The sequence below is a fragment of the Heterodontus francisci genome, chromosome 20, assembly GCF_036365525.1.
Source record: "Heterodontus francisci isolate sHetFra1 chromosome 20, sHetFra1.hap1, whole genome shotgun sequence".
Taxonomy (NCBI): Eukaryota; Metazoa; Chordata; class Chondrichthyes; order Heterodontiformes; family Heterodontidae; genus Heterodontus; species Heterodontus francisci.
The window spans coordinates 75,631,821-75,648,935 of NC_090390.1; the positions used below are offsets into that span (position 1 = coordinate 75,631,821).

General features: G+C 45.6%; 1 protein-coding gene across 2 annotated transcripts in view; it reads right to left on the reverse strand.

Moving 5' to 3' along the window:
* cfap58 (cilia and flagella associated protein 58) overlaps positions 1–17,115 on the reverse strand; it is a 224,973-nt gene that overhangs the window by 146,295 nt on the left and 61,563 nt on the right. For both annotated transcript variants that reach the window (XM_068053026.1, XM_068053027.1), the window contains exons 10-11: positions 14,561–14,722; positions 376–522 (exon numbers count right to left, since the gene is read on the reverse strand). In XM_068053026.1, the coding sequence (XP_067909127.1) occupies positions 376–522; positions 14,561–14,722 (309 nt within the window). The remainder of the gene's footprint in view (positions 1–375; positions 523–14,560; positions 14,723–17,115) is intronic.

Below are 17,115 nucleotides of genomic sequence, written 5' to 3' on the forward strand. Positions count from 1 at the left end.
GCTGTTTGCAGCGTGTGAGAAGAGTGTTTTCCTGGGAAAGGGAGGGAGGCATGGCAGCTGCAATGAGAATACAGGGATTCCCAACTTGGGTGGTGGAGCAGTGGTGTCGAGGTCAAATCTGTTCTTTGACTACTATTTGCACTTTTGCTTCTGAGAGAGAAGATACAATTTTGACTAGCTCATCACCATCAAGAGGAGGAAATGGTGATTAGGACATCAACCTCCACATTATTCAAGCTCACTTTCTGTTAGTCCAATAAAAAGATGCACTGTTCGGTTAAATACATTCAGTAAATGGAGATGCAAATAATTGACAATAGTTAAATTTGGTAATGCCGAAATAAGGAAGTATTATTTCAGTGACTCCTACAATACCTTTAGTGTATCTTTCTCTTTCTCCATGCGCTGATATTCCAAGTGTTGCTTCACCAATGCAGCCTCCTTTGAGCAGATTTCATCCTTCAGCTGGTCGATGTGATGGTTCATGATCTTCAGCTTGCGTTTCATTTCTGCTATTTCATCCTTAAAAAGAGAAATTGTAAAAAAAAACCAGCAACTTTAAACATTTTATTAAAACGTAAAAGACAGCTGAAAATTTCTTCTTGTGCCAGCAATGCACACATTCATTCTCCCTCACTAATTTCCCGTCTCCTTTCTTGAAGGTGTCGATTGCATAGTAAGGTATGGAGCTACTGCTGCTGGGCACACTCCCTTGGCTCAACCATGTAGCCATAATCTATGCGCAAGACTAAAAGCAGGTGGCAATAGATTAATAAACGATAGTGGAAGGGCCAGGAGAGTGGAGGTGTGGTGGGTGATGGGGGAAAGCAACAAAGCCCTAACCAACCTTGTTCTCACCCAACATTCACACATGCATATTTCTAGCAAGGATTGCAACCAAGAGGCTCATTTTCACCTTTGCTAACCAAGGAGCGATAAAGCCAATTGTAGTGCACCTGACCCAGCTCAGCAAAGGCCAGGGATCGAACCTGGGACCTTGCTAATCTGTATGGCTCAGTTTCCTCACTAAATAAACTTGCTGAGCCATGAAGGAAGCCTCTAAAAGTAGCATACTTAGAATTAGAATTAGAACATTACAGCGCAGTACAGGCCCTTCGGCCCTCGATGTTGCGCCGACCTGTGAAACCATCTGACCTACACTATTCCATTTTCATCCATATGTCTATCCAATGACCACTTAAATGCCCTTAAAGTTGGCGAATCTACTACTGCTGCAGGCAGGGCGTTCCACGCCCTTACTACTCTCTGAGTAAAGAAACTACCTCTCACATCTGTCCTATATCTATCACCCCTCAACTTGAAGCTATGTCCCCTCGTGTTTGCCATCACCATCCGAGGAAAACGACGCTCACTATCCACTCAATCTAACCCTCTGATTATCTTATATGTCTCTATTAAGTCACCTCTCCTCCTCCTTCTCTCCAACGAAAACAACCTCAAGTCCCTCAGCCTTTCCTCGTAAGACCTTCCCTCCATACCAGGCAACATCCTAGTAAATCTCCTCTGCACCCTTTCCATAGCTTCCACATCCTTCCTATAATGCGGTGACCAGAACTGCACGCAATACTCCAGGTGCGGTCTCACCAGAGTTTTGTCCAGCTGCAGCATGACCTCGTGGCTCCGAAACTCGATCCCCCTACTAATAAACGCTAACACACCATATGCCTTCTTAACAGCCCTATTAACCTGGGTAGCAACCTTCAGGAATTTATGCACCTGGACACCAAGATCTCTCTGTTCATCTACACTACCAAGAATCTTCCCATTAGCCCAGTACTCTGCATTCCTGTTACTCCTTCCAAAGTGAATCACCTCACACTTTTCCGCATTAAACTCCATTTGCCATCTCTCAGCCCAGCTCTGCAGCCTATCTATGTCCCTCTGTACCCTACAACATCCTTCGGCACTATCCACAACTCCACCGACCTTAGTGTCATCTGCAAATTTACTAACCCACCCTTCTACATCCTCTTCCAGGTCATTTATAAAAATGACAAACAGCAGTGGCCCCAAAACAGATCCTTGCGGTACACCACTAGTAACTAAACTCCAGGATGAACATTTGCCATCAACCACCACCCTCTGTCTTCTTTCAGCTAGCCAATTTCTGATCCAAAGCTCTAAATCACCTTCAACCCCATACTTCCGTATTTTCTGCAATAGCCTACCGTGGGGAACCTTATCAAACGCCTTACTGAAATCCATATACACCACATCCACTGCTTTACCCTCATCCACCTGTTTGGTCACCTTCTCGAAAAACTCAATAAGATTTGTGAGGCACGACCTACGCTTCACAAAACTGTGCTGACTATCGCTAATTAACTTATTCTTTTCAAGATGATTATAAATCCTGTCTCTCATAACCTTTTCCAACATTTTACCCACAACCAAAGTAAGGCTCACAGGTCTATAATTACCAGGGCTGTCTCTACTCCCCTTCTTGAACAAGGGGACAACATTTGCTATCCTCCAGTCTTCCGGCACTATTCCTGTCGACAATGATGACATAAAGATCAAGGACAAAGGCTCTGCAATCTCCTCCCTAGCTTCCCAGAGAATCCTAGGGTAAATCCCATCTGGCCCAGGGGACTTATCTATTTTCACACTTTCCAAAATTGATAACACCTCCTCCTTGTGAACCTCAATCCCATCTAGCCTAGTAGCCTGAATCTCAGTATTCTCAACATTTTCTTTCTCTACTGTAAATACTGATGCAAAATATTCATTTAACACTTCCCCTATCTCCTCTGATTCCACACACAACTTCCCACTACTATCCTTGATTGGCCCTAATCTAACTCTAGTCATTCTTTTATTCCTGATATACCTATAGAAAGCCTTAGGGTTTTCCTTGATCCTATCCGCCAATGACTTCTCGTGTCCTCTCCTTGCTCTTTTTAGCTCTCCCTTTAGATCCTTCCTGGCTAGCTTGTAACTCTCAAGCGCCCTAACAGAAGCCTTCTTCTTCCTTTTGACAAGCGCTTCAACTTCTTTAGTAAACCACAGCTCCCTCGCTCGACAACTTCCTCCCTGCCTCACAGGTACATACTTATCAAGGACACGCAGTAGCTGCTCCTTGAATAAGCTCCACATTTCGATTGTTCCCATCCCCTGCAGTTTCCTTCCCCATCCTACGCATCCTAAATCTTGCCTAATGGCATCATAATTTCCTTTCCCCCAGCTATAATTTTTGCCCTGCGGTATATACCTGTCCCTGCCCATCGCTAAGGTAAACCTAACTGAATTGTGATCACTATCACCAAAGTGCTCACCTACATCTAAATCTAACACCTGGCCGGGTTCATTTCCCAGTACCAAATCCAATGTGGCATCGCCCCTGGTTGGCCTGTCTACATACTGTGTCAGAAAACCCTCCTGCACACACTGGACAAAAACTGACCCATCTAAAGTACTCGAACTATAGTTCGAGTACAAAACATACAAAACAGAACTTTAATTTTACAATTACAGATCCCATTCCTATCCTGAGTGGCGTGAAACAGGGATGTGTTCTCGCACCTACACTCTTTGGGATCTTCTTCTCCCTGCTGCTCTCACATGCGTTCAAGTCATCAGAAGAAGGAATTTTCCTCCACACAAGATCAGATGGCAGATTGTTCAACCTTGCCCATCTAAGAGCGAAGACGAAAGCACGAAAAGTCCTCATCAGGGAACTCCTCTTTGCTGACAATGCTGCATTAACATCTCACACTGAAGAGTGTCTGCAGAGACTCATTGACAGGATTGTGGCTGCCTGCAACGAATTTGGCCTAACCATCAGCCTCAAGAAAATGAACTTCATGGGACAGGATGTCAGAAATGCTCCATCCATCAATATCGGCGACCACGCTCTGGAAGTGGTTCAAGAGTTCACCTACCTAGGCTCAACTATCACCAGTAACCTGTCTCTCGATGCAGAAATCCACAAGCGCATGGGAAAGGCTTCCACTGCTTTGTCCAGACTGGCCAAGAGAGTGTGGGAAAATGGTGCACTGACACGGAACACAAAAGTCTGAGTGCATCAAGCCTGTGTCTTCAGTACCTTGCTCTACGGCAGCAAGGCTGGACAACGTATGTCTGCCAAGAGCAACGTCTCAACACATTCCATCTTCGCTGCCTCCGGAGAATCCTTGGCATCAGGTGGCAGGACCGTATCTCCAACACAGAAGTCCTCGAGGCGGCCAACATCCCCAGCTTATACACCCTACTGAGCCAGCTGCGCTTGAGATAGCTTGGCCATGTGAGCCGCATGGAAGATGGCAGGATCCCCAAGGACACATTGTACAGCGAGCGCGACACTGGTATCAGACCCACCGGCCGCCCATGTCTCCACTTTAAAGACGTCTGCAAACGCAACATGAAGTCCTGTGATATTGAACATAAGTCGTGGGAGTCAGTTGCCAGCAGCCATAAAAGTGGGGCTAAAGTGTGGCGAGTCGAAGAGACTTAGCAGTTGGCAGGAAAAAAAGACAGAAGCGCAAGGGGAGAGTCAACTGCGAAACAGCCCTGACAACCAATTTTATCTGCAGCACCTGTGGAAGAGTCTGTCACTCTAGTATTGGCCTCTATAGCCACTCCAGGCGCTGCTCCACAAACCACGGACCACCTGCAGGCGCTTACCCATTGTCTCTCAAGACAAGAAAGAGAAAAAGAGAGAAAGAGAAAAAGAGAGAAAAAGTGAAAGGGAGAAACAGAGAGAGAGAAAGAAAGAAAGAGAGAAAGAAAGAAAGAAAGAGAGAAAGAAAGAAAGAAAGGGAGAAAGAAAGAAAGAAAGAAAGGGAGAAAGAAAGAAAGGGAGAAAGAAAGAAAGAAAGAAAGGGAGAAAGAAAGAAAGAAAGAAAGGGAGAAAGAAAGAAAGAAAGAGAGAAAGAAAGAAAGAAAGGGAGAAAGAAAGAAAGAAAGAAAGGGAGAAAGAAAGAAAGGGAGAAAGAAAGAAAGAAAGAAAGGGAGAAAGAAAGAAAGAAAGAAAGAAAGGGAGAAAGAAAGAAAGAAAGAAAGAAAGAAAGAAAGAAAGAAAGAAAGAAAGAAAGAAAGAAAGGGAGAAAGAAAGAAAGAAAGAAAGAAAGGGAGAAAGAAAGAAGAGAAAGAAAGAAAGGAGAGAAAGAAAGAAAGAAAGAAAGGAGAGAAAGAAAGAAAGGAGAGAAAGAAAGAAAGGAGAGAAAGAAAGGAGAGAAAGAAAGGAGAGAGCGAGAGAGCGTGTGTGTGTCGGGGCTGTTTCGCAGTTGGCTCTCCCCTTGTGCTTCTGTCTTTTTTCCTGCCAACTGCTAAGTCTCTTCGACTCGCCACACTTTAGCCCCGCCTTTACGACTGCCCGCCAGCTCTGGCGATCGCTGGCAACTAACTCCCACGACTTGTGATCAATGTCACAGGACTTCATGTCGTGCTTGCAGACGTCTTTAAAGCGGAAACAAGGACGGCCGGTGGGTCGAAAACTAGTGGCGAGCTCGCTGTACGATGTGTCCTTGGGGATCCTGCCATCTTCCATGCGGCTCACATGGCCAAGCCATCTCAAGCGCCACTGACTCAGTAGGGTGTATAAGCTGGGGATGTTGGCTGCCTCGAGGACTTGTGTTGGAGATACAGTCCTGCCACCTGATGCCAAGGATTCTCCAGAGGCAGCGAAGATGAAATGAATTGAGACGTCGCTCTTGGCTGACATATGTTGTCCAGGCCTCGCTGCCATAGAGCAAGGTACTGAGGACACAGGCTTGATACACTCAGACTTTTGTGTTCCGTGTCAGTGCGCCATTTCCCACACTCTCTTGGCCAGTCTGGACATAGCAGTGGAAGCCTTTCCCATGCGCTTGTTGATTTCTGCATCGAGAGTCAGGTTACTGGTAATAGTTGAGCCTGGGTGGGTGAACTCTTGAACCACTTCCAGAGCGTGGTCGCTGATATTGATGGATGGAGCATCTGTGCCGTCCTGTCCCATAATGTTCCTTTTCTTGAGGCTGATGGTTAGGCCAAATTCGTTGCAGGCAGCCGCAAACCTGTCGATGAAATTCTGCAGACACTCTTCAGTGTGAGATGTTAATGCAGCATCGTCAGCAAAGAGCAGTTCCCTGATGAGGACTTTCCGTACTTTGGTCTTCTCTCCTTGACGGGCAAGGTTGAACAATCTGCCCCCTGATCTTGCGTGGAGGAAAATTCCTTCTTCTGAAGACTTGAACGCATGTGAGAGCAGCAGGGAGAAGAAGATCCCAAACAGTGTAGGTGCGAAAACACAGCCCTGTTTCACACCACTCAGGATAGGAAAGGGGTCTGATGACGCGCCGCTATGCTGAATTGTGCCTTTCATGTTGTCATGGAATGAGATGATGATACTTAGTAGCTTTGGTGGACATCCGATCTTTTCTAGTAGTCTGAAGAGACCACGTCTGCTGATGAGGTCAAAGGCTTTGGTGAGATCAATGAAAGCAACGTAGAGGGGTATCTGTTGTTTGCGGCATTTCTCCTGTAGCTGGCGAAGGGAGAACAGCATGTCAATGGTGGATCTCTGCTCGAAAGCCACACGATGGCTCAGGGTAGACACGCTCAGCCAGTTTCTGGAGCCTGTTTAAAGCGACTCGAGCGACGACTTTCCCCACTATGCTGAGCAGGGAGATTCCACGGTAGTTGTTGCAGTCACCTTTGTTTTTATAGAGGGTGATGATATTGGCATCACGCATGTCCTGTGGTACTGCTCCCTCATCCCAGCACAGGCAAAGCAGTTCGTAGAGTGCTGAGAGTATAGCAGGCTTAGCACTCTTGATTATTTCAGGGGTAATGCCGTCCTTCGCAGGGGCTTTTCCGCTGGCTAAAGAATCAATGGCATCACTGAGTTCCGATTTTGTTGGCTGTACGTCCAGCTCATCCATGACTGGCAGAGGCTGGGCTGCATTGAGGGCGGTCTCAGTGACAACATTCTCCCTGGAGTACAGTTCTCGGTAGTGCTCAACCCAGCAGTCCATTTGCTTGCGTTGGTCAGTGATTTAAACTGTTTAAATTCCCCTGGCTCTTTAATCAGTACATTTTAGCCCTAACTACAAGTTAACAGCTACTTTAATGTTAACTGGGCCCACTACCCTCTCCCAGCCATACCTGCTCTTTGCTTTCTTCATTGAACACTGAATTTTGCTGAAATTGACATCCGGTTTTCTGGACGCCTAGTCTACACTTCTCTACCGGACAAAATTGCAAAGTACAGCTGGTGATACTCTGACCTTCTATCCTGTTGTCTACATCGTCCAGAGCGTCCGCGGCCACGGCGTGCGGTAAGTCCAGTGCAGAGAGGCAGAGATGAAGGAGCAGCGGATTCCTAGGGTAATAAGACCTAGTTCAGAGGGGACTCATTGGGAAAAAGGTGCCCCCGAACACGTAAAAAGCCACAACCCGGCCACAGTTGACTCCATCGCGGAACGGCTCCTCGGCCACATCTTCAAAGCGCCCGCGGGCGATGTGCAGCTTGTAGCGCATCTGCAGCGCAATGTCGGTGAACTTCTGCTGATACTGGCACCCGAGGCTGTCGCCCACCTCCCGGAGGACGCGGATGAGCTGTGATTCCTAGCTGCAAAGTTTTTATGAAGATATGAAACAGGTTGCAAAGCAGGCCCCTGTGGGACTCCACTGGTAACATTCTCCCAGGCTGATGACAATTGATGTGCGGCAGTGATTTTGTGCTGGGTTATGAACCATTCCCCTTTGGCATCTCCATTAGTAATCCTTATGAGGAATCCTGTTAAACACAGCAGCAACCAACACACCAGGCACAGCGAGGTCTTCTAGGATGGTGGGAACTGATGAAATTTTTTATTACCTGCACCCCCTTCCCGCCGCCCCCCCCCCCCCCCACCGCTCCCCCCACCCCCCCTCGCAACCCCTTCCCAACTCCCCCGGCACCCCCTTCCCTCCACCCCTCCTCCCACCAGCATCCACCCATGCCTGAGCAGGGGCCCTAGCAACCCCACTGCCTTGTGGGCATCTCGGGAGAGTCCAAGGCTAAGGGAGTAAACCCTAACAGAAAATCCGGAGCGGAACCCCGTAGGCGGTCATGTGTCCCCTCGGCATGTTTCCAGCAGTTCATGCAGCCATACCGGTGCCAAACGTCGTGCTCTGCACTCCTTTGAACCCAACAGAAAGGCCGAGAGGGGGGTTTTGACGCTTGGGCAACTCACAACCTTCATACATCCGCCCAGGCATGCGCCATGGAGAGGTCACTCCATAGTCGCCTCACAGCGACCAAAACAACACGGAAGGCAGCAGTTATGGGTTATAAGTCCAGCTCAATTGGCGTAGAGATTGGGCACCACGGGTTGCCTTTGTCGGTGGGAGAGGTCATCACACCTCCCTGGACAGCTACCGCCCGCCTCAAACCGGGCAGCCCCCGGTCAGTAAGGTTCTGTCCCGCCACAGACCACCTGCTTCAATGGGTGCTTGGAACTCAGGGTCATTGCCTGAAAAACGGACTGCAACACCGCACCAAACCGCACGATAAAAAAAGGAAAGAAGGTACCAGCCCTTCGTTTTGCAAGCTGGAACGTCAGAACTGTGTCCTGGCCTGTCGGAAGACCTTACACAAATCATCGATTCTCGGAAGACCGCCATCATTAACAACGAGCTCAGTAGACTCAATGTGGACATTGCAGCACTTCAGGAGACACGCCTCCCTGCGAGCGGATCTCTGAGAGAGCAAGACTACACCTTTTACTGGCAGGGTAGGGATCCTGAAGAACCAAGACAGCATGGAGTGGGCTTCGCCATCAGAAACTCTTTGCTCAGCATGATAGAGCCACCTTCAAATGACTCGGAACGCATACTGTCCATCCGACTGTTCACCGCCTCTGGTCCAGTACACCTACTCAGCATCTATGATCCAACACTCTGCTCCCCACCTGAAGCTAAAGACCAGTTCTACGAGGAACTCCATAATATCATTCGTAGCATCCCCAATACCGAACATCTGTTCCTGCTGGGGGACTTTAATGCCAGGGTTGAGGCCGACCATGGCTCATGGCCCGCCTGCCTTGGACGCTATGGCATTGGAAGGATGAATGAGAATGGACAGAGACTACTTGAGTTGTGTACCTATCATAACCTCTGCATCACCAACTCATTCTTTCACAATAAACCCTGTCACCAGGTTTCTTGGAGGCACCCAAGATCACGTCGTTGGCACCAGCTGGACCTCATCGTCACAAGGCAAGCCTCTTTAAACAGCGTTCAAATCACATGCAGCTTCCACAGTGCGGACTGTGACACCGACCACTCCCTGGTGTGCAGCAAGGTTAGACTCAAACCAAAGAAGCTGCATCACTCCAAGCAGAAGGGCCGCCCGCGCATCAACACGAGCAGAATTTCTTATCCACAGCTGTTACAAAAATTTCTAAATTCACTCGAAAAAGCCCTTCAAAACACTCCCACAGGGGATGCAGAGACAAAGTGGGCCCACATCTGAGATGCCATCTATGAGTCAGCTATGACCACCTATGGCAAATGCGTGAAGCGGAACGCAGATTGGTTTCAATCTCACTTTGAAGAGCTGGAACCTGTCTTAGCCACTAAGTGCATTGCACTGCTGAACTACAAGAAAGCTCCCAGCGAGTTAACATCCGTAGCACTTAAAACAGCCAGAAGTGCTGCACAAAGAACAGCCAGGCGCTGCGCAAACGACTACTGGCAACACCGATGCAGTCAAATTCAGCTGGCCTCAGACACCGGAAACATCAGAGGAATGTATGATGGCATTAAGAGAGCTTTTGGGCCAATCATCAAGAAGATCGCCCCCCCTCAAATCTAAATCAGGGGACACAATCACTGACCAACGCAAGCAAATGGACCGCTGGGTTGAGCACTACCAATAAACAACTACACTTGAATATTAAATACCTATTTGTAATTATAAACATTACAAAGACAGAGAATGGGTCGCTTATAATGCTGGGCTTGCACACACTGTCCTAATGTGGAACAGTGGCCCACCTCAGGATAGCATTTCCTGCTAAACCATCACTATATCACCTTGGGAAAAACAGCTACTGGGATACCAAAGACTCGCGCTGTATCTCATCCCTGGAATGCCACAGCAAATATTGTACCTTAAAATCGTAACTTTAGATTGGCAGTTCATTAAATCACCACCAAGGTCCTGCTTCTTGAGCTCAACCCTAACCACAGAATATCGCTTCTGACTGCACCATCAGCCAAGGTACTGCATTGCAACCTCAACCTCAGAACTGCTGCTTAGTTAACAAGAAGCTACACACTTCAACATTAAAATTCAAATGGAAATACTCAGAAATAGAAGGTAAAACATTCTTTTCCAATAACTTATGGAGGGGGCTCTGACGCAGTGATAAACTTGTGCACGAGCCTGAACTCTCTTTGGGTTCACGATCATGATTTTCAAAATGATCAGCATCTCTTCAGTGAGTGATGTCTTTGTTGCACACTTCCAGCAATCCTTCTGCTTCTAGCACAGCGTCGGATACTTTAGTTAAGGCATCCAACAGCCTTTTCAGCAGCCCATTAGCATGTCGGAAAGTATGCTTATTAAAATAGGCTTTGTTTCTTTTCAGTGTTTGAATGTTAATGCTGAAGATGTGACCTTCACACTGACATCCACAATCAAACTCGATTATTAGATTGCATTCCTTTCTGTAATAGAATAATGTGAATGTCGTTATAATGAAAGCAGGTTATTTTGCGAATAAAATTAGTCCTGAAGGCTGTGAAATTCATTTTTAATTCTCCACCAACAAATGCAAGCTAAAATTGTTTGTCTGGTTCCTTACAGCCTGCACAAACTAATTAAAAAAATTAACTACATGATCTGAACTGGGTTATAATTGGCCTCAGCAACCCCAGGCTTGTGTAGAAAGGACAATCAGTTCCTGAATGCTTTCTAGTGACCCTCTGCTGAAAAACGTATATATTGCACCCTAGTGAGGACGCAACTGAGCTCAGCCACGATGCCTTCCCAGGTAGAATAGCTGCTGACATTCGCCTTAAAAACTTTTTTTTAAATGTTACTTTCAAATGTTGACGTTTAGAACACTTGCTGTGTACACCAGCAGCAAATTACGTTGTTTTCCAAGAATGTATTTTTCTGGTATCTCATTACCACAATCCTGACTTGTGAACCCAACAGTGTTATATTCTGCAGGTTTGGGATGCACTGTAAAAGGTTGCTGCTGTCACCAAGCAAGTGGCACAACCACAAAGTGAAACCACCAGCTGTGCTAAGTACAGCCTGAAAATAGCAGCATGATGCACTGATGCAAGTCTGACCTTTCAGTTTAACAAATCAGTGACAAAACTGCAATTCCCAATTACATCACTACATTATGGTGTGGAAAAGTAGAAGAGGCTGCTGGAGGCGTTTACAGCCAGCATGGAGAAATGTAGAATGGCTGTTTCAGCTGATCCAACTTGGAGTCATTTCAAATGTCAGCCAGCAGGAATTGACTTTCAATGTCAAAACAATCACAAAGCACCAACAAAAAAGTCCACATGGGTACACTGGTAAGAAAAGCTTTTTTTTTTAAAATATAAACTGCAAAGAGTTACATTTAACAATGTTTAGACAGAAGTAAGGCCTTTTCATTTTTCCCTAATCTTAGCTATTGTCATTTAGCAATGTCTTGCTAGATCCATAGGTGGCATCTGGTTCCTTGCCCAAGCATCCATTCTTTATCGGAGATGGCCAGTTAGTTTCAGCTAGCTATTTGAGCAGCAGGACAGAAGGCATCACCATCAGTGTGCAGAAATGCACCTTCAAGGAGAAAGTCACTGGATAGCAAGTCACAGATCCCAATTGATTTCAGTCACTCATATGCCTCCCTCATGTGGGATATTATGCTTACTCCTTGGCTAGCCACAATTCTCCCATTAAGCTGCCACTCTAGTGAACATAGGAGACAATTTTGAGGCCTCCCCTCTGCCCTGTGGAAATGAGCAGTTCCCCAAAAACAGCGAGGAACAACAAACTACCCCATTCCCGACGTCGCTGTGGCCGCCAAAATCTTCTCCCAAGCCTACTGTTAGCAGTAGCAGCACCCACCCAAATCAAGCAGTTGACCCAATTAAAATATTAATCCGTGTCCGGTGAAATACATAGGAGCCCATTTGCCATTTTAGGAGAGTTCTGGCAGGAGCGTGCACCACAAATGCTCTGGCTCATATCAGCTGGCAGTCCAGCCAAAGCAGAGCCCATGGGCAAGTTTGCATTTTAATTTTGTGTGGCTGGAAAAAGCAGGACTGCTCTTCTAACCTCCATAAAACCAACCTGAGCTGCTGGTTCTCCGGGTAGCATCCTCCCCCACCCAATATCTTCGGTCCCAGACAATAGCCGGGCCACTCGATATCATAGAGGCCTGGAGCAGGAGGGCTTCCCAACGTTGTTTGCTTTCCACCCACAGCCCACTCAGAAATGATCAGACCTCCCACCAGGACGGTCAGCCGGCCAGCTGGAGCACTCTGCCAGTCAGCCACCCAAAGTCTTCAGAGGGTGAAAGTCTATCCCATTGGATCTCCTCATACTCTGCACTGGTTAGCTATCTGGTGTAAGTGAGCACATGGCATTCTCAAGAAATATCCTGGCTATGGCTTCTGTCTAAATGTAGCTAGTTATAATTACAAAACAAAAAACTTTATAGCAATCAATTATGTTGCATGCAACAAAAAAATGCATAGGATTCAGATCAAAACTAGAACGCATGATTTTCAGAGTCACTGCATTTCTTAAGTCTCAAATCTTTGTTCACTATTTCAATGCAAAGCTCACCAGGCACTCAAACCTGCCCATGTTGTCAACATCCAAAGAATACCTCTAATTCCTCTCATCTTCCCAAGATGCTCACAGTTTAAATGTGGCATCCCACAGGATCCATGTGATATATTTATACATTAGGCAACAAGCCTTGTCACGACCAACAGCTAAATTACTTTAAGCTCTACCATGTTGTCCAATAATCTTAGAATTGAAATATTTGAGCTTCTAGCAATCTGGAAATTTACCTATTTGAGTCAAAGTGAGCACAGTTACTAAATGAGCTGCCTAGTGTGGATCTGAGCCATGCTGACTAGGAAGATCCTCATTTGAGCCATTGCAGCAATAAGACCTTGCAATTGGTTGCAAAGCCTCTGGGCTCATCAGAATTTTTTTCTCATCACTCCTATTGGAAGATCTTCACGTGTGGCTGGTCACTTCAACAAGGCACCAAGACGCAACTGGTGCCCAGCGTGAGTCGGCGGGTAGACCTGCACTTTGCGATGGAGTAAAATGGTAATAGCGTGTAGGCAGCCCAATTCATCGGCTTCAATGGAAATAAAAATCGGGAGAGATGTGAAACAGTCTGCCTACACGCTATTATCGTTTTATTGTAATCGCACAAAGTCAGAATCTACCCCAATGACTTCAGGAAAAAGAATGAAAAAAATGTCCATCCTGGCCTTGCACAAGCAAGGTTTCGTGAGAATATACATGGTTAAGCTGTTGAGAAAATGATGCAGAAATAACCAAAACCATGATGCTATGGAAGTAATTTTGCAACGTCATGCTCCCAACAGGGAAGCTGCACATGCAGGGAACAGGATCAGAAATAGTATCCCTGGTTCTCTGATTATATGTGATTTGTGTCTGTGGCTCTCCGCTGGGAATGCAGAATCTCACCATAGAGAGAAACAGGGCTACAGGTCTTTTAGGCCATGTGATGCAGTTAGTAATAAATGACACTGGCTTGAGTGGGTATATTTACACAAAGACTATACTTCAAATTTGGTAACATTCATGGCATCTAAGAGTCAGATAATTCCCAAGTCCAACAAGAAAGGCCCAACCACCATTCTGTGGTCTTTGCCAAGTCCCCCATTATAATCACCTTGGTCATCACTGACCAGAAGCTTAAGTGGACCAGCTGTATCAACACCCTGGCAGCAAAAACAGGGCTTGGTACTCTGCAATGAGTAGCTCAGATTTCTGAACCCTCAAAAACCTTTCCTGCAGCTAGGCCCAAGTCAGCAGTGTGATGAAATACTCAGCATTCGCTGGATAGGTACAGCTACAACAAGCAAGAAGTGTGGCATCGCCCACAACTTAGCAGTCTGCTATCAGCACTCTTGTTACTCGTCAATACCACCCTGTCCACCTCCCGTGGCTATGATTCCACTGTGCACGATCAAGAAGATGCACTGTAGGTAAGTGTTAAGCTTTCTTCAAACAGCACATCCTGGCCCCATGACACCTACCACCAAGAACGTCAAGAGCAGCAATGTCTTGAGAACACCATCGCCTACAAGTTCTCTTACTAGTCATACACATATGGCCATTCCTCCATCGGCACTGGGTCAAATCGTGGAATTCACTAATTAACATCATTGTGGGAGCATCATCACTACAAAGACTGCAAAGGTTTGAGGAGAAAAACAAACATCCACCTTCACATAACAACTGGGGATGGGTAATACATGGGGTCTTGCCAGGGTCGCCCATATCCCAAGAATAAGTTTTATTCAAAGAAAATACATTAAAATGCTGGATTGCAAGTGGAGGTGTCCATACCTGAGCTTCAATCAAATTCTTGCTGTAAAGATTTCTGTCACATCGCACAGCCTCATAGAGGTTCTGCTGCTGTTTCAGTTTACTGTCAGCCTCGGAGATTTTCTTCTTGAAGTCAAAAGTCTGCATTTCATACACTTTAATGTCTTCCATATACTGAAGAACCTGCAGAAGAAATATTACTTTGGCAATTAGAGGCTGATAATTTGATTACAGCTGTAGATACAGGACAGTCTTTTTTTTTAAAAATCAGCCACTTGTTTCTTTCAGATTCAAGTTTTCAAAGCATGTTGTTGATATTGAGTGGCTAATTTTACTAATACATGTTACGCACATATTTTTTTTTAGACAGGATTGCCAGCTTTTGAAGTTCAAACTTTTCTGCCACTTTTTGCATTTAGCCCAGCCATTAAGCAGTCTCGCCAGATTATGTTATTTGCAGGGTAAGGCTCCTTTGATTCCCTTGACAACGATGTGACATATCCCCACACTCTGAAGGATGCCTTTTAACAGGCCAGGCTGATATTTCCAATTCCCATACCAATCATCATTACATCGGAGTGTGGCCGAAAACCCAGTGCCAATTAGAGCTGAATTCAGGGAAATCTTGCATTGTAGACACTTAGAGCGGAGCCTGACCAAACACATTTCCCTTAGGACAATCAATAGCTGAAAAAAAGGACAGATTTTCATCCCATCTGTCCAGGCTTGCTTTCAGCTCCAAAACATGAAAGACAAAGTGGTATTCTGAGTTAATCCACTGAATCTCTTCACGCTAATTAATGGTTCTCAAAGTGTTTTAATATCTTTTTTTAAATATATGTGATAGGCTAAACTCAATCATTTCTACAAATGCAAAGCCATTACTTAAATCCCAACTGCATGACAATAAGTACAATTTTATAACAGTGTGATTTAAAATGTACACATCAAGTCATTGGCATGTTTCATTGTTCTGTTTCCACTTGTTTTAAAAGCATTTTGCTCTTTCCCATTTGCTCACTTGGTCTGTTGACAGAAGCTGTCCTATCACACTACACATCAAAAAGCCACAGCCAAAGCACCCTAGAAATAGGTTATGTGGTCAGTGTATTTCCCACACAATTTTAAAAATGTACATATTTATGCCCTGTAATGTTATTTTTCTCCTCTTTGGGTTCCTTCCATATTTAATTCATGCAAATACTCAAATATGGTAGGCCCTGAAGCTAGATGCTAAATGGTGTGCATTGACAATGTGATGTGTCAAACCATCTGAATATCTACCCTGCCCTATAGGAAAGCACCACACCTCCATCTTGTATTGCAATTCACTTAACCAGCAAGCAACCAAATTAGCTAAAAAGGTACCAACTAAGAAATCACACAGTTAAACCCATATCTAACTTTTCTCTGCAATCACATTAAGCTACTGCATTGCACAAAATTACTAATGTAAATTCATTTAACTTACAGGAATACTGCACAATTTCATTCTGGTTTTGAGTAAATTACCTATATTTGACGTGGGTTCCCCCCTACCCTTTCTGCTTGTTTTAATATTTCTGAGTGTTGCTCTGTGCCTCTTTTATACTGATTTGAGATGTGTATGTTATAATGAATTTACAATTAACGGGGATAGAGCAGGGGGATGGGACTGACTGGATTGCTCTAGAGAGCTGGCATGGACCAGGTAGGTCGAATGGCCTCTTTCTGTGCCATAACGGCTCTTTCACTAGAAAAAACAAGCAGCTTTAGCACAGAGAAACATGCATGTTAAATATTAGCAGTGTCATTTACTGGCCGTTTGGTGACCGCAGCAGTTTAGAATGCTGTAATAGAAAGCTGACCTTCTGCGATTGTAGGAGGTGAAAAAAAGAGAAAGTAAAAATAATGTGCGTGCGTCTTCTGAGGTGGGTAGTGGGGGTGGGGGGGGGGGGTTGCTGGGAAGGTGGGGGTCAGATTTGGTGAGATGAAGCAGCCATCCATGAGAACAGGTTAAACTTAGATAGGTCTGCTTAAAAATAATAAGGCAACCCATTTTGTGAAATGGGTCAGATCACACGCACGCGCGCAGTTTTTCTTTTAAAAGAGACAGTAATAGAAAATTGGAATGTTCCTTTCTGCTTTTCAGTTCAGAAAATTTCTGGGCAATTGCTGAAAGTAACATTCCTCAAATGTGCTTTTTTAACCAATGTGGGTTAATAACTTCCTTTAAAAAAAGTGCACACAAGAAATTAGTTTAGCAGGTTAAGTATTTGAAAGGGAACAGCACTAGTTGAAAATCACACCTCTGGGCTGAATTTTCAGGCTCCGCCAAGGGCGGAACAGAGGCAAATGGGGTCCAAAAATACTGGTGCAGCCCGTGTGCCTGTTTCTCAATGCCATTCACGGCACCGGTCATTTTGACGAAGGCCGAGGCAGGTAGCCAATTACGTTCGTTGAGAGCCTTGTTTAGCCCACTTTAAAGAGGCCGAATGGAATTTTCCAGTCTGCCTCCAGTTTCAGAACCGACGGAGGGCAGTTTAACTGCCTGGAGGCAGGCAACCAGCAGCAGACCAGGAGGCCAGCGCTCCAGG